Source organism: Temnothorax longispinosus, chromosome 5 (assembly GCF_030848805.1).
Source record: "Temnothorax longispinosus isolate EJ_2023e chromosome 5, Tlon_JGU_v1, whole genome shotgun sequence".
In the NCBI taxonomy this organism is placed as follows: Eukaryota; Metazoa; Arthropoda; class Insecta; order Hymenoptera; family Formicidae; genus Temnothorax; species Temnothorax longispinosus.
The window spans coordinates 8,388,004-8,406,447 of record NC_092362.1 but is presented as its reverse complement, the minus strand read 5'-3'; the positions used below and the strand labels follow the sequence as shown (position 1 = coordinate 8,406,447).

The 18,444-nt window shown below is 31.9% G+C and overlaps 2 protein-coding genes across 5 annotated transcripts; one reads left to right on the top strand and one right to left on the bottom strand.

Moving 5' to 3' along the window:
- Nucleotides 1-7,994: 7,994 nt before the first annotated feature.
- LOC139813384 (uncharacterized) lies at nt 7,995-9,582 on the top strand (the record flags this gene model as incomplete). The annotated part of the gene is made up of 1 exon (XM_071778886.1): nt 7,995-9,582. A coding segment is annotated over one exon (534 nt), but the record flags the coding sequence as incomplete, so codon positions are not given.
- A 158-nt stretch (nt 9,583-9,740) lies between these two features.
- Nucleotides 9,741-15,108, bottom strand: LOC139813383 (uncharacterized). 4 transcript variants are annotated; one of them, XM_071778883.1, is made up of 8 exons: nt 14,974-15,108; nt 13,679-13,760; nt 12,219-12,404; nt 11,848-12,008; nt 11,486-11,704; nt 11,166-11,419; nt 10,295-10,409; nt 9,742-10,217 (listed from the first exon to the last, which is right to left on the bottom strand). In XM_071778883.1, exons 4-8 carry the CDS (start codon nt 11,966-11,968, stop codon nt 10,129-10,131), a joined length of 798 nt encoding a protein of 265 aa, XP_071634984.1. In that variant the 5' UTR covers nt 11,969-12,008; nt 12,219-12,404; nt 13,679-13,760; nt 14,974-15,108; the 3' UTR covers nt 9,742-10,128. The 4 variants fall into 4 exon arrangements, with proteins under 4 accessions (XP_071634985.1, XP_071634984.1, XP_071634986.1 ...); XM_071778884.1 differs by lacking the exon at nt 12,219-12,404 and having other exon boundaries at nt 9,741-10,217; XM_071778885.1 differs by lacking the exon at nt 14,974-15,108 and having other exon boundaries at nt 9,742-10,214; nt 10,291-10,409; nt 12,219-12,452; nt 13,679-14,891.
- Between the last annotated feature and the right edge of the window lie 3,336 nt (nt 15,109-18,444).

Sequence of the window (18,444 nt, the reverse complement as noted above, 5' to 3'; positions counted from 1 at the left end):
TATTATGTCTAGACATAATAAAAATGATTTAAAATTATGTGTGCACATAATTTTAATTCAGCCAATTTTTATTATGTCTAGACATAATAAAAATAAATTAAAATTATGTGTACACATAATTTTAATTTATTCAATTTTTATTATGTCTAGACATAATAAAAATTGGATGAATTAAAATTATCTGTACACAAAAATAAAAATAAATTTTTATTATGTCTAGACATAATTTTAATTCATCTAATTTTTATTATGTCTAGACATAATTAAAATTGAGAATTAAAATTATGTTATGACATAATTTTAATTCATACAATTTTTATTATGTGTACACATAATTTTAATTCATCCCATTTTTATTATGTCTAGACATAATAAAAATGAATTAAAATTATGTGTACACATAATTTTAATTCGCCAATTTTTATTATGTCTATAGACATAATAAAAATGAATTAAAATTATGTGTACACATAATAAAAATGCGAAATTATTTTTGTCAGACATAATTTTAATTCATCCAATTTTTATTATGTGTACACATAATTTTAATTCATCCCATTTTTATTATGTCTAGACATAATAAAAATGAATTAAAATTATGTGTACAGTCGTTCACGGAAAGGTTGCAACACTTTTTTTTTTATGATTTTTGGAACGCGCAGAAATTTTGAGATCGCGATCCACCATCTCTGTATACACGTAGTGAACGGTATGATAGCTGTCAAAGTGAACTATACAAGGTGGAGGTTCACGAAATGTATCTTGTGCGTTTATATCAATCGTATCTCTGTTCCCACTATCTGCGCTGCAGGCTCCTAATATGCGATAGCGCAAACCGTGCGGCGTAGATGGCGAGAACAGAGACACAATCGATATAAATCGGCTCAATATAAACAATTAACCGAACGCCACAAAGAACAACGGCTTTTGCCTTGCAGCATTTGGCACAGAAGCATGAATGGACAAATACCGTTTTCTCGAATGAGAACGTATTTTCGATGGATGAATCTGGGCGTGTAACATTATGGAAAACGAGAGGAACAACCTACTCAGAAAATATGGAAACCTCAATTTCCACATAGACGCGAGGCATTGGCGCAACATGTTCTCATCGTATGGGAAGATTTCCGCGCAAGGCACAAGTTATTCCAAAAAGATGCATCTATGCCCCAAAGATTAAATGTAGTAATAGAGAATCATATGGAAGTGTCACACGGTATTAATACTATGTGACCTTCCATGGATGCCCTGGTAAAAAAATATCAGAATTTTTCACATTATAATCAGACTTTCTATAAAAATTTTTAGATTTTTTTTAGAATACTCAGAAATTTTCAGATTTTTTTATACGAATTAAACAACTCAGACAAAATAAGAATAAAATATTTTTCGCTAATATATCCTTGCAGAAATCTGAATAAATATAAGAAAATCTGTGCAATTTGTCAGAAATTTTCATATATACGGATATTGAAATATTCTAAAAATCTTCAATTATTTCTGAAAGTATCTGAGAAATATCATATACTTTTTTAGAATTTTTTACAAGTCCCAATTCTTGTAAAATTTCTGAGAAAGTATGAAAAGTTTTTTCACCAAGATGATGTATGAATAAATGAATAATATGTTTGACATTGAATGATTGTAACGTGAACAACTCTCGTTAATGAATGAACGAATGAAGGAATGAAAATCTTGAATGAACATGGCACAAGGCAAAAGTCATCCGAAATATCTTTGGGCCTGCCGATTCCGTGACCTTCTCGCCTAGCTGCCCATCAAGTTCTGTGGCATTTTTGATAATAACAACGCACGGGTTGGTGCCGGTTTTCAAGCTGCTCACAAACTCCTCTCCAGCACCCGAGGACGTATCGCCGTTTTCCAAACATGCCTGCCTAATGTCGGTCCAGAGGCCCTGCAGCCGAGAGAAGATCCCAGTACTAGAGTGAACAAAGACGTGCGCATCTTAATCTTACAACGAATTTCTACAAGAGATTCGCTCTGGATTGCAGCGGACAACAGATTGCGATTGATCTGTTCTTACTGAACAGTCAATAGTAATCAGCGATCTGGCAATTTTATGTAAGTAAATCTATCTTCTCAACTTAATATAATTATAATACAATGATTATTTTATACTAAAACTGAATTTGCAATTAATTTTTATAATTGTAATTTTTTAGAAAGATTACTTTATCGTTATTTGACGAGAAGAATTGGCTTTGAAGCGGTGATGTGGATTCGCGGTCTCAGCATCCACGTCTTCCACGGCAGCTTCTTTGATCGACTGATGTCCTCTGCTTGCCGAACTACCAGACACCGGTTAACTTTACTGTTATATTAATTATGTATTAATATTATGTATTAAAATTAATATGTTATTAATTAATTTTAATGTTATTAATTACGTAATTAAGTATGTAATTAAAATTAATATAACATATAACACAACATATTAATATAATTATTATAAATAATTATATTAATAGGTTATATTACATTAATTTTTAATGTTACACACGTCTTGAAAATAAAAATTAATTTATAAAATAAAATTGTCTATTTAGCTTATTCTTTTATACTAAACCCGATATTACAGTATCCAGTTGATATCTTAAGATTTTCCGCGCCGCACAAGATACATTTCGTGAACCTCCACCTTGTATAGTTCACTTTGACAGCTATCATAACCGTTCACTACGTGTATACAGAGATGGTGGATCGCGATCTCAAAATTTCTGCGCGTTCCAAAAATCATCAAAAAAAAAGTGTTGCAACCTTTCCGTGAACGACTGTACACATAATTTTAATTCAGCCAATTTTTATTATGTCTAGACATAATAAAAATGAATTAAAATTATGTGTACACATAATAAAAATGCGAAATTATTTTTATGTCAGACATAATTTTAATTCATCCAATTTTTATTATGTGTACACATAATTTTAATTCATCCCATTTTTATTATGTTTAGACATAATAAAAATGAATTAAAATTAAAATTTCTGGAAGCATGCATTCATAATAGAAACGTGTTAGGAAAGGCAGCATTTGATTTTTCCAAAAAACATCGTCTCTTTTCACTTCCCATGTTTTTATACTTTCCGGTGTCCATATGGCGAAAATGCAATAATCTCGCTGCGTTATGTTTAACTGGCCTTGAATTTGATAAAAGAATCGATGATTTCGATTCATTTTATTTGCATTCTTTTTATCGAATATGGCCTTCAATTGAGACACTGTTTTGACAGCCACATCAGCTGTTAACTTTTCAGCTGACAAGGGACATTTTATCTCTACTAAACCGTCTTCATCAATAAGTCCATCCGGAGAAGCACCCAAGAACGGATTCTCATAATCAATGAACAATCCGCATGGTGTGATCTTTTTGTTTAGTTTTACAGCCAACTCGTTTCTGGCAACTTTTTCGTTCTCGCGACCATATTTCGTGGCTGCATTGTCGATGAACGAAGAATACAAAATGCTTTTTATAATCGCTGCGCAAGACGTTGCTGGTTTCATGCGACAGACAGCTCCAAAGTTGGATGCCGTTAACATTTCATGTCTCAATAATTGCCACAGTTCACATTCGTTTTGGCCTCTTGTCTCTTGTTCAATTTTGTCCCTGTTTTCTGCGTTGTCCAACAACTTTTGCTTATGATTTTGCTCAAGTTGTTGGTATACGTCAGCCGGAAGGTCTGGCTTTTGTGATTGCGGGCCATAATAACGATCTGTTCCAGACCCTTGTTTAAATTTTTTGGGCTTGCCATGAATTTGTCGATAATTTTGAGTCATGGACACTTTTTTTTGTCGTCGTTTTTCTAAACTCTCGACAATCGGAGGAACATTTCCACACACGTTTTGGTGCACTTGCGTAAGAACTTGTTTTGTATTATACTGCACAACAGCTCCCGCAACTCTCGTATTATAAGAACCTCGTAGGCCCCAATTAATGCGCTTTCCACCTATTTCTTTGCAAATTATAAAATTAAACAACTCTGCAGGATTGTTTGTTAACTCTAACAACAAACTTTCGGAATAAGCGCTCAAGTACATGATAGCACTCTCAATTTTCTGATATAAACCGTGCACTTTTAAATATGGCACCCAATTTTTTGTTCCCTTACGGTTTTCTTCGCATGTACGACCACGTTCCTTACATCTTTTATGCTCACCAAAAACGTGACTAGGAATGTTCAAGATATCTTTCTGCAATTCCACACCTTGCTTATGGCAAGGTTGTTTTTCTTCTCTTCGTGATTTGGCTGCATCCAGCACTTCTTGCCGTATTTTTGGAATACCGCTTCTTACAATATTTCGTAGCTGTACAAAGCCACGCTTTCTACGTTGTTTTGGCTGAACTGTCTCTGCCACGGCTCTTAGCTTCTTGCATAAATTGCGAAGCAAATGATTCGTGCATTCTATTTTTTTAACAGTTACCATTTGTTCGGAATAGGGTGCGTTATTCTTAATGGACTGATATACGCTGCTATCGCCATCGGCAATAACCGTTTTATATATTAATCCATGCATTTCAAGGCTACATTTAAAGCCTTCTACAATGGCGTCGCTTTCCATACTTGTGGAGCTGGCCCTGCGGTCAAAATTTTTGTAGCACTTGTGCCTATTTGGCTCGAGACCTTTTCGCTCCGCCATGTCACACACCGTGCAAAATTTGTTACGGATACCAACAAAAAGGACTTTCTTCGTGCGATGACCAAGTATGGCACCAACACCGGAAAGTGAATCGTAAGCGTGGCCGTACGACCTTTTCATCCAACTACCATCCGCTACAACTGTTATATATGGAATGCCATTTATAGTTTCATTCTTCTCGAGGGCGAGTTGCTTTTCAAGCTCGCCTGCCATTATCATACTTTCCATGGCTGTTTTTTCAAAATAATCGAGACCATTTTCTCGACTTTTTATGTACGTCTTTTCAGACATACAAGGAACATTTATACCCGCACAGAACTCTTCCAGTTGGGCATAACCACTCCCTACTGTTATAGTTGCGGCTACTGCACTATTATTAATATCTACATTTTCTGCGGATTCTGTGGGTTCTGACCATATGTTGTCTTCATAATTGCACATTTGGCATTTGAAGAACAACTGCGTCAGCAACCCACAACGACGAGAATTTACAAGTTTCCAATCTTTAAATTGGCACTCGATTCCTCGCGCATGGTTGTCAAAAATTCTATGGATCTCGTTCCACATAAAAGATATGTCGACAATGCGACGGCCTTCAGGCAGATTTTCTTGGATACGATTTGCATCTATAAGGCCTTCATTATCAATAACGAGATTTTCGAGATTATCCTCGCTATGTGGAACTTTTTCTACAAACATACCTTGTATATTTTGCTCCATAGCCTTGCACTGCATTACCTCGGTACTGATATTCGAATCCATCTTGTCGCACAGTGTTTCCACTGATTTGACATATTCCATGGACTCGTTTTCAGTTACGTTGGTAAGCTCTGCATCTCTCTCCAGCTTCAATTGCTTCATCTTTGCCACCTGCCGCCTGCAAAAATAAATAAACATATAATATCGAAATGCATTTTTTAAACATTACCTCGACATTATTTTATACGAGAACAATTCTTTGCTTATTTATTTCATTATTACAAACTTATCATAAACGTTGAAATATTATGTCTACAACAATTAATATATCTAAAGTTAAGTACAGCCAAAACGTCTCCGGAAATTAAAGTAACCAGCTCACGATGAACGCATCTGGCACTTATTACAATTAAACAGCTCACGATAAACGCCTCTGAAAATTGTAATAGCCAGCTCACGATGAACGCATCTGGTACTTATTACAATTAAACAGCTCACGATAAACGCCTCTGAAAATTGTAATAGCCAGTTCACGATAAACGCCTCTGACAATTTAAGTAACCAGCTCACGATAAACGCATCTGGTACTTATTACAATTAGACAGTTCACGATAAACGCCTCTGAAAGTAACCAGCTCACGATGAACGCATCCGGTCTACTTATTACAATTAAACAGATCACGATTAACGCCTCTGAAAATTGTAGTAGCCAGCTGACGATGAACGCCGCTGAAAATTTAAGTAACCAGTTCACGATGAACGCATCTGGTACTTATTACAATTAACCAGCTCATGATGAAGCCTTTGAGATTATTTTTACAATTTACTAACTACTTTCTTACTACTAACGTTTAAAAAATTAAACATGTTTTTTTTATTTACATATAAAGCTTTATTTTGTTAATTTTTAATATTGTCCGATATTAAAAAATAGTCAAAGAATTGTTCTCCCTATTGTAATTAAAGAATCAAAATCACGAAAATTGAAAACTACGACAATGTCCCGAAAGGTCGTAATCTCGAAATCTTAGATACGTGACAATGTCCCGAAAAGTCATAATCTCAAAATCTTTGAAATGAGACAACGTCTCGAAAAGTCATAATCTTGAAATATGAGCAATGAGACAATGTATCCGGTAAAATTATAGATCAAAGTGGACATCTCAAAATTCAAAAGAGACAGAAAGAGAGTAGACAAAGTATTTCAGAATTGTTTCGACACTTTTTTCACAAATTTTGAAACTTTACGAGTCAGTTGCTATATATCATTTCGATACATTACAGTTCTTACAATAAAAAGAAAAAGAAAAAGGAATGTGTGTGTGTGTGTGCAGCGTAACATATATCTTACATTGTTATCTATATGAATATATATATATCAATCTAAGATATCATATATGTTACGCTATGTATACACACACACACACACACACACACACACACACACACACACATCTTTTTCTATTTTTTTTTATTGTATAAGAATTATACATTAAAAAATATCTGACAAAATTGTCGAGACAATTCTGAAATACTTTGTCTACTCTTTCTCTTTTAAATTTCGAGATACGGTGCTATCTTGATATATTCAATTTAGTTTATAATTTTTTCCGACACATTGGGTGCGTTCGAAAATATATTTTTTGGTATTGGGAAAAAAAATAAGATTGGCAGCATTGAAAATTCCCAGTCCCAGTGCTGCGTTTCGTTTCTCCCACTGGGACTGCTCGACTGCTGAAATTTTAACCTACTTGTTGCAATTAGATATCATGGAAGAGTATATTTTACTCGAAAATATGTTTGAATCTTCAAGTAGTTCCTCTTCTTCAGACAGTGATGATAATAATGAAGAATTACAAAATATTTTATTCGATAATAGAGATAATAATAGAGGTGAAAGAAGAATAGTACCAAAAATAACAGATTATTTGGAAAATATTGTTACAAGATATACAAATATTGAGTTTAAGTCACATTTTAGGTAAATTGTCACTTTATTTAATATCATTATATATTAATATAAAATATACGTTTTTATTAATTTAATATATATAATATGTGATATTATTTGTTACAGGATGGAACGTAATACTTTTTATTTTGTGTTGCATTTAATTGGACCCAAATTAGAATTACCTCCATTCCATGGAAGAGAGCAAATTAATGCAACAAAACAGCTACTAATAGCTATTTATGTTTTGGCAACACCAGATTCTTATCGCTCCATATGCGAAAGATTTGGTGTTGCCAGATCAACTGCATGGGTTAGCGTCAAAAGAGTTGTTCGAGCATTATATAGTCTTCGAAATGTTTTTATCAGATGGCCTACTTATGGAGAAGCTCAAACAATATGGACAAATATGCAAAGATTGTATGGATTTCCAAAAATTTTAGGTGTCATTGATGGGACACATATAAACATTGCTCGACCAAAAAGAGATGCTAATAGCTATATAAACAGAAAAGGCATATTCTCCATACAGTTACAAGTAGGCAAAAGTATATTTTTCTTGTTTATTATAGATATCCTAATTTAAGATATAATAAATATTACAAACTATGTAAATGTAAATTAAATAAACAACATCTAGAAGCAGCGAAATGTTTATTAATAAAAATATTTTTCTTCTAGGTAATTTGTAAAGATGATTTGTTTTTCATTCATGTCTTTGCTGGAATGCCAGGTTGTGTACATGACATGCGAGTATTTCTTTATTCTGGAGTACAACAATGTTGTACTCCAGAATTTTTTCCTGAGGATAGTCACTTATTGGGTGATGCAGCGTATACCATACAAAAAAATGTCATGGTACCTTTCTATGATAATGGCCATTTAACCAGAAGACAGAAGGAATTTAATAAGTGTTTGTCATCTGCCCGAGTAATCATAGAAAGAGCAATCGGATTACTGAAAGGACGATGGCGTTATTTATTGGATAAGTTGCCAATGACAAGGACAGATTTAGTTCCATATTATATACTAAGTTGTTGTATATTACACAACATTTGTTTATTGAAAAATGATGCTATCGAAATTCCTATTGTTGTGAATGACATACTAAACGAAATGGAACCAATGGCTATCACAAATGAACTAAAACAAGAAGGAAATATAAAAAGAAATCGATTAATGGAAATAATTACAAATAATAATTTGGAAGAGAGAAATTAGTCAACTTTTGTATATACATGTAGTGTGGGGTGTGTGTGTGTGTGTGTGTGTGTGTGTGTGTGTGTGTGTGTGTGTGTGTGTGTGTGTGTGTGTGTATGTTTGTATACATATATATAAATATTTGTAATAAAGTATATTAGTTTTTATAGCAGTCTTTAAGGGGAGAAAACTAAGTAGAAGCACGAAAATAAGCGATTTTTGAACAATTTTTTTAGAGGTGATAAAATAATCGCATCAATTTCAACTTTTGGCATACTTTAATTATAGGTGTCAAGCACTAAAAAAAATTTTTTTTTTTTTTCACAAAAGAAAATGGCGGCGTTACAGGCTTCACAATTTGCGCGAGGTGGAAAAAGGCTGCCATCGTCATGTTTTTTGTAGCGGTCTGAAACAAAAAACCAAAAAATTTTTCGATTACTTATAAGTTTAGGCGAAGGATATACCTATAAGATTATAAAAAAGTGCAAAATTAAAAATTTGGTAGGCATTTTAATCAAAAATTCAAATTTTCGACTATTTTTTTCGACACTTTTTACCTCAAAAAAGTAATTTATTTACACGATATCCTTACAACTGTAGGTATATCCTTTCGATAATGTTATAGACTAAAACCTCCCCAAATTTCAGCCCGATCGATCAACAACTTTTTGAGCTATAGTGGCAGCAGTTTTTGAAAATGCGGTTTCGAGATAATCGCGTTTAAAGTTTCAATACGATAAAACTATTAGTTTTAGTGACTTACCGCTCAATCAGCAATTCCAGGCCCTAAACTGTATGAAGAAATAAAATATATAAATGGACATCTTAATATTTATTACTTTTTATTGTATTTACGAAAATAATAACAAATAAAAAATTTGAACGTTTAATAAGCAATAGTATTCTAAAGGATCAACACATCTTGTAAATAAAAAATAAATTATATTTTGACTTATAATAAATAGGAACGTGTTGACTTATAAGAGATAAGAACTACATCGTTTAACTTATTGTTAAATAAATACATTTTTATAATAAAAAGTAATGAAAAGAATAATTAATTAAGTTATATTTAGTAGTAATCTATCACAATACTATTAGTAATTATTAATTAAATTATTAATATCACAACATGAATAGATAATGTGTTTAAATAAAAGATAATATTTAAAGTTTAATTCCTATCTCATAAATATATGTATATTTGTAAAATTTAGTTTTTAATATACTTCTTTGCAATACTTTTATATTCTTTTATGTATAGTTTTGTAGAAATTTACTTATAGTTTTAATTTGTACTTTGCATTACACTTAGGCATACCGCATTCCTAAGATCCTTAGCTGAATGTGTAATGTGTAACTTGTAATTTCAAGACAATGTTTTATGTTCTTGTAACACATAATAACTGTTTTGTATCTCAAATCTTAAATGTATTTATATATATAAAGACAGTCTTTGTATACACATATAAGACTTAAGATACAAAGTAGTTACTTAATATTGTCTTTAAATTACAAGTTAATCACTACGTTAAGACTTCATTAAATGCTTATATCACTTTTTTGTTTGAAAAATGTTTTTCAAATCTTTCAAAATTTTTAATTTTTCTGCTCTATAAGTTCACGTTTCTTCTCGTCTTAAACGTTTTTCTTCCAGTGATGTCCTCAAATAAGATATTTTTTCTTCATGTAATGACATTTTCTTTTCTTCTACAAAAATATTGTTAGTTATTAACTTAAATAAAACAGTAAAAAGATAATAATATATTCATTTTTTAGCTACTTACTGTTTGTTGGGTCACTGTCGCTGTCATCGAATAAGCTTTCAGGTTCTCGAATGTTTGATCCCGCTACAGATATGGGTTTTATCCAAGGTTTGTCGAAAAAGATCTCGTCTAATGGCTAAAATGTACATATATTTTAAGAAAAAAAGTTATGACATATATTTTAATTATCAAAATTCTTATTATTAATAACTAAACTTAAAAAATTTGTATATTTTATAATTTTGAATATCTATATGTATATATAAGTCACGTTGTCTGTCTGTCTGTCTGTATGTACGCGAACTACTTCCACATTTATGGGCCGATTCTCTCGAAATTGGTACCAAAATGTTGCAAGTTTTTCAGGGATAAAAATGTCGCGGCTTTTTTTGTTTTACGCCCCCCCCCCCCCACCCACGCACGCAACATACGCACCTACGCGCATATACACGTCTCTCTCTCTCTCTCTCTCTCCCGAGATTTTATAAATTAAAGAATTAAAAAAATATATGAAAGCTAATAATATAGCGGGTAAGCGGTGGGTACTTTAAAAGTAAAAAAATTTTTATAAGTAAATAACAAATCTATTATATGCCAAGTAAAATATTTATAATGTTTGTAATTTGTATTTAAATCAGTACTTAAAGCAACCAAAAGAGAAAATGTTAAAGTTAAGATAATAAAATATAAACTTCAACTCGACATAATTGAAAAAATTCTCTTATATGCAGATTTAAATGAAAAATTATTTATGTATATATATATATATATATGTATATATCATGTATATATATGTATATATATATAGATAGATATTTTTATATTTTTTGAATTGTATCAATCTGTATATATATCTATATGGTTAAAGCTAGTTTTATTATAAGTTTACTACCTCCAAATATATCCACTCTTTCCTATCATTTCCACTTTGAGCGTTGTGGTCTGTAATTTGACGGTATCGCCTTTTCAAAGTATCCATTTTATTATAACATTGAGTCGCAGTAAAATTGAGTTGTTTCTCCTTCATGCGTTGAGAAATTATATTCCACATTTTCTTATGGGGTCCTTTACCCAACATATGCGAGTTTTCTTTATATGACGAAATTAACAAAAGTGTTGCGTTATGTGTCCACTTATCATTTGAATCTAAAAATAAAAAAGTAAATATTTAATAAATCAAGCTAAATTTCTGTTATTGAAATTTAAACATACCTATATTTGACACATTTGTGTCATTCTCAATGTCTAAAACATCATTATTTGTTTCATTAATCTCAATATCTGAATCGTCAGATATCATGAGGTTTATATTTTTTGCACTTGTTCCCGAACAACTGGGTTCCTCAATTGTGCTCGAACTATGTTTCTTTGAAAATGTGGATGTTTGTGGAAGTTTGACTGTTTGTAATAGAGCATTAGCAAATCTTAAATCTATATAAAAATAACATAATGTATATTAATATTTTTAAAAGTGTATAATATAATTACATTATATAATTAAGAAAAGAAATTATATTAAAATGTTATTAAAATATAGTTATATGTTACATATAATAGTTAAATTGAAATAGTACCTTTAAAAGCGCGATTAAAATCTTTTTCATTAACTTGTATTTCATATTCCATGTTGGTTTCTGCATCAATTAATTTCAATTTACGAGGGTTGTGTTTCTTCATGGATTGCACAGATTTCATTTTTTAATATTTGTTTGACAGTAATAACAAGAGAAGTATTCTGTAAATATTATACAATTATGCTTAAATATAAAAAGAAATAATTTATGAAAAAGAGAGAAAGAGGAATATATTAAAAAAAGGTTAGAATAAATTTATTCTATTTTATGTATTCAATTACGATATAATAACTATACATTTTACATATAATAACTATATACTTTATTAACTACTTATTTATCTCTTTTATACCTTAAGTAGCAATTTTTACCTTTCACATAAGTAGCAATATGTTCTTCATCTGCTAAAGCAATCCCAGTGTCCCAGTGGGAGAAACGAAACGCAGCACTGGGACTGGGAATTTTCAATGCTGCCAATCTTATTTTTTTTCCCAATACCAAAAAATATATTTTCGAACGCACCCATTGTCCCATTTCTTCTATTTCAAGATTATAACCTTTCGGGACATTGTCACGTTTCATTTCAAGATTTTGACTTTTCGGAACTATATACGAGTTTTCAAAATTCGGCACATTTTTCTTCGCGACTTTGCATGTCCACCAAAAGCTGGACAGCAAAGCCGTAACAAAGTGTTTGCGTTACATTAATTGTATTAAATTAAATTAAATTATTATTAACAAACGTTTTGGTCAGTCATTACACCATCTTTAGTGTAGTACGTCAAAATATTTTAACCGATAAACAATACAAAAGATGAAAATTTTAAGACAGTTATGTAAAAAAACTGTAAAAGCACGATTCTCGTCATGTATGAGTGACAGTTTTCATGACTGTCTACAAAGAAAAAGGCTCGTCTACAATGACCGTAAGAGTATGTAGTAAAAAATAAGCAGCTACTGACAAATGAGATTTTTCAGTTTAAGAATAATCGACTGTGGTTAAATAATTCTTACTGCCTATGTCTTATTGCTTGCGTCTTACGGCTATTGTAGAATTTTACATCTTCACATCGATCTATTTAATTATTTTACTTTTCCATACGGACGAAACGAGGTAAAAGTCTTAATATATTGTTATTAATATGCTATGCGAACAATGCGAACAAGTTTTGTATTGGTTATCAGTTTTCATATTTTGACGTATAACACAGAACATGACTGACCGAAACGTTTGTTAATACTAAATTAATACACTGTTACGGCTTTGCTGTCCGACTTTTTATAAGTTATAACGTATATCAGAAATGTACAAAGGGCACTTTGAAATAAAGACTGTGGCCTCTAAAATACTTTTTTTTTACTTACTCTACATTCTTTTTCGCGAAGTTAAAGTAATTTAAAAGTTAACATTTTCCGATAAGAAATAAACGTTTTCAAAAATGTTTTCAACCATTTCAATCCTTTTCTATTTTTAATAATGTAAAACAACAACAATAATAAATTAAATAAACTTTTAGAAGACTTAATTTTTTTATTCAGTTATTATTGTTATTTTTGGATGCATCCCGATAGAGCGGATCACGCGGAATCAGATCACAGGATTGTTCTGTGATCGCCCCTTTCAAAAAATTTGTCGAAACGCTCCCGTGATTAGTGATCTGCTCATTCCGCTTCTGCGTTATCCACTCTATCGGGATGCACTATTATACAGTACTGAATGGAATTGTTTCTCGTCGAAAATCACACAGTCAAAGTCTTTATTCTTAAATACCTCTTGTACATTACTATTATTTTTCCGCCTCAGACAGATATATGATTGTGTATAACATACCTTCTTGCCCATCCTTTCTTTCGGGAAAGTCGGCGGGTGCTTAGATGCTTGTGCCGATTGTCTTCCTTCATTTCTAATGTTGCTAAGAAAAAGAGGTAATTATGCAGTATAGGGGAAGCACCTCCGATGACCTTGACCTTGACATATGTTGTCAAGGTCACCCTCCTGAGTGACCTTCAGAAGGTTTTAGCCGTCGCTCGTTTTTCATTAAAAAGTTATAAACAAAAAAAGTTTCGAAAATATAGCAATTATTTTGAGTACTAATAGACATAAATGACTGATATTTATGTAGAAATAGGTCCATGTATGAACGAAGGAAAATTATTTAAAACAGTGAATTGTTGGTATACTGAAAGAAAAGTTATCTAAAGTAGAGAATAGTTGGTATATTGAAAAGTATATATACAAGAGAATATCACTTCAACCATTATTTAGCGGAATTCATGTTCAAACGAGCATTTGATTTTAACGAACGAATAGACGCTTTTTTTGAAACAATGTCTATTATGTATCCCATAACTGAAAAAATCAATGAATAAAATATACATTATAATACTTTATAAAATTATTGATAATTATATAGAATAACTAACACAACAAATTATTAACAAAAAATTTGGAAAATATAGCAACTATTTTGAGTATTGGAAGGCATAAAAAACTAATATATACGTGTGTGTGCCCTGCTTTAAAGAAAATCACAACTTCTATAAAGCAGGACATACACACATGTGTGTGCCCTGCTTTAAAAAAAATTACAACTTCTATAAAGCAGGACATACACACATGTGTGTGTGCCCTGCTTTAAAGAAAATCACAACTTCTATAAAGCAGGACATACACACATGTGTGTGTGCCCTGCTTTAAAAAAAATCACAACTTCTATAAAGCAGGACATGTGTGTATGTCCTGCTTTATAGAAGTTGTGATTTTTTTTAAAGCAGGGCACACACACATGTGTGTATGTCCTGCTTTATAGAAGTTGTGATTTTTTTTAAAGCAGGGTACACATACGTATATATTAGTTATTTATGCCTTCCAATACTCAAAATAGCTGCTATATTTTCGAAACTTTTTTTGTTAATAACTTTTTAACGAATAGCGAGCGACGGCTAAAACCTTCTGAAGGTCACTCAGGAGGGTGACCTTGACAACATATGTCAAGGTCAAGGTCATCGGAGGTGCTTCCCCTATACTGCATAATTACCGAAAAAGATACACAAATATTATATAATAAATCATTGCTGCATATAATACAAAATTAATATTTCATAAATGACATGAACAATACTTACGAATGACAATAGGATCGTAGAATATATTTCTTTGACTTCCTGTCACACGACACAATCTACACGTCACGACGTGCACGAGAAGCGAGATCTGTTACGAGAGAAAGATCGTCTAACAGCGTGCTGTCCGGCCCGCTCGCGACACGATACGCGCATTCATTTGTTTACGCGGATTCGTAACGGTCGCGTGCCGTACGTAAATATGCAGGCCGCATCTACCGGACGTGAAATATACGCAGAGGAGTCACTGGTTGTCAAAAGCCATTGATGGATATTTTATTCCAATTTTTACAATGGATAATTATGTTGAATACATTTTACAAATAATTTTTATCTTATTTGAAAAAAAAAATTAAAACTATTTTTTTTATGTATGTGGTGCATTTTTAATGCGGTGATATCTCCTTTATAACATGTTATTTATTTTATTACTTTTTCTACAATTTATACTTGTCTTGCAAAAAATATATTATGCATCTGTGCCATTTGTGATAGCTGACGATTACTCTACACTATGTCAAAACGACATTGTAAAATTCTGTTTCCTCGGATTTTTAGTTTCAATTAGTAATAAATTAACGATTTATAAGATTATGCATAAGAAACATTATTTACATTATTTGTTATAACGTCGTAAACAATATTATACGTTTCAAAATCGACTACTCGATTATTCTTATAAAACGGCACAATTTTAAAAAACTTGTATCTACAAAACTACACGTATTATACAGTTTATACACTTATTTGTTATCATAATATTCTTGTAACAGGTAATAGAAAGAACTGCGTAAAATTAAAAAATATAATTCTATGTTCCTGTTCTTTTAAAAATTCATTAGTTTTTCATTTATCCTATTACAGTATAAACGTAAAGCCATTAGACAGTGAATGATAATGTACTAATATAAAAATACTTTACAATCATACAAATTATATAAAACATATATCGTACAATAACGATTGTCGCTGAGTAAATACTAAACGATGAGATGTAATATAATGACGATGTAAGTAAAATACATAATACGGACACGGTGGGTGCTAAAGAAACTCAGTAGGTCAATTTTAAAGTAGAATAATAGTCAGCTAACACAAATGGTAAATATGCATACATATTCTTTACAAGACAAGTATAAATTGTACAAAAAGCAAATAAATAACATGTTATAAAAGAGATATTACAAACATTAAGATTGCACCAAATACATTTAAAAAATAGTTTTAATTTTTTTTTTCATTTATTTGAAATAAAATTAATTATTTGTAAAATGTTGAACATATATATACATTGTACAAATAAAAAAAAATCTCTCAGTGGCTCTATGGTAAAGTCGCTGTTGCTGTCGCCGTCTGTCCGTTGCTCACGGTTATCGTGTGCTCGCTTTCACGCGCGAGAATATCCGTCGTTCACGGAATCTCTGTCCGTAGCTCGCGGTATAAATAAGACTGAATATTGTACATAATTATTATTTTTATTATAGACAATTACATACTTAAAGAGACTTTGCAATTAAAATCGAAATTCTCTTTCACTCGTAACTCCTTCGACCAGTGGCGTACACTAATAATATATAATCATGTTACATACCATTATTACATTTACACATGTATGATCATGGCTGCGATCCATTTGACGCTACAAATGCTCTGAAGCGTTCTTCTTCTCCTTCTTTCTTCATTGAAAGAAAGCAGAAGAAGAATGCTGCGAGGCATTTCTAGCGTCAAGTGAACCATAGCCTATATATGAGCATTTTTTTTTCATTTTTTCTCTCTCTCTCTCTCTCTCTACAAAATTGTACTTTTTATTATAAAACCGTACCAAAATCACTTTATTAATTTTATTATTCTTATTACTTTTCCTCTACACATACGTACTATAAACAGATTACATATAAGAAAGAATATACATATATAAGCGTATATTTTTTGTATAGATTATATGTATACATTTATATTTCTTTTTACGTGAAAAATTTGTTATCGAGTATTATAACTATTACTTGACTCTTTATTTTGCGCGCCTATATATTTTGTATGTGTCAAAATACCATTAGGCGTGCATCTAAAAAATTGTCAAAATTTTCGACATTACGAAAACCCCTATTTCTTTCATGAAACTTGATGAGACGTTTGAGGTTTAAATGGCACGCACGCATACATGCATTCACATATGCACACACACGCATACACATATGCATACATGCAAACAGTGTAGGAGACGACAATCGCTGCCCGTTCATGAGTTCGAGCCCGAGCCTCGAGCTTGCAATGTTTTTTCTATCTCCAGTTACGCACACAGAGACGCTCTGGCTATCCGTGTGACAACGCGCCGAGCGAGATTGTCATCTTCCCTCTTTCTCACTCTTACTCATGCGATCGAGGTTGCTCCGTCATGCTTTCACAGCGTGAATCTGAGGAGACAACCAATGTCGTACTTCCTGTATTGTGCCGTATTTTTAATATGTTGTACACCTCTCTAGTAATTAAAGATAAAGTAACTTGTGTCAATGCGCAATAGTTTACTTAAAAAGCCCCTTGCACAATAGGCGATAGCGATAGCGATAGCGACAGCGACATGGTATAGCTTTGTCGGCAACTTTGCTGTCGCTATCGCTATCGCCTATTGTGCAAGGGGCTTAACATATAATTGTTTAATGTTTTTTATGTGCATAATGTATCGAGTCCGTAGAAGTCACTTCTAAATAATATGCGTGGTCGAGCGCGTAAGGCGACTGGCTGGAATGCCGGACGTCTCAAGTTCGATCCCGTTTTTTTTTAACTTTTTTTTTTAACATAAAAATGTATTAAAATAACTTATTCTGCAATATATAAAAGTAAAAAATAATTATTTTATATTCTTTATAGTTATTCACATTTTTTTAGCAAAGCATATTTAGCAATGACATATTCGTCTTTAATTATTTGTCGCTTTGCTAAAAAAAATGTGATTAATTATAATGAATATAAAGTTATTATTTTTTACTTTTATATATTGCAGAATAAGTTATTTTAATACACTCTTATGTTAAAAAAAAAAAGTTTAAAAAAAGCAGGGGGATCGAACTTGAGACGTCCGGCATTCCAGCCAGTCGCCTAACGCGCTCGACCACGCACATTAATTTGAAGTGACTTCTACGGACTCGATACATTATGACATGAAAAACATTAAACAATTATATGTTATAAGTAGACTATTGCGCATTGACACAAGTTTCTTTATCTTTTATAACTAGAGAGGTGTGCAACATATTATAAATACAGCACAATACAGGAAATACGACATTGGTTGTCTCCTCAGATTCACGCTGTGAAAGTATGACGGAGCAACCTCGATCGCATGAGTAAGAGTGAGAAAGAGGAAAGATGACAATCTCGCACGGCGCGTCCTCACACGGATAGACAGAGCTGTGTGCGTAACTGGAAATAAAAAAAAACATTGCAAGCTCGAGGCTCGGGTTCGATGTTACGAAC

What these genes read in the sequence shown, in the direction of transcription:
- LOC139813383 (XM_071778884.1), bottom strand. Translation starts at nt 11,968, where the DNA reads ATGAAATCTGTGCAATCCATGAAGAAACACAACCCTCGTAAATTGAAA. An exon ending in CACAAATGTGTCAAATATAG is followed by an intron (nt 11,420 to 11,485) that starts GTATGTTTAAAT and finishes TTTTATTTTTAG; the next exon opens with ATTCAAATGATAAGTGGACA. An exon ending in AAGAGTGGATATATTTGGAG is followed by an intron (nt 10,410 to 11,165) that starts GTAGTAAACTTA and finishes TGTACATTTTAG; the next exon opens with CCATTAGACGAGATCTTTTT.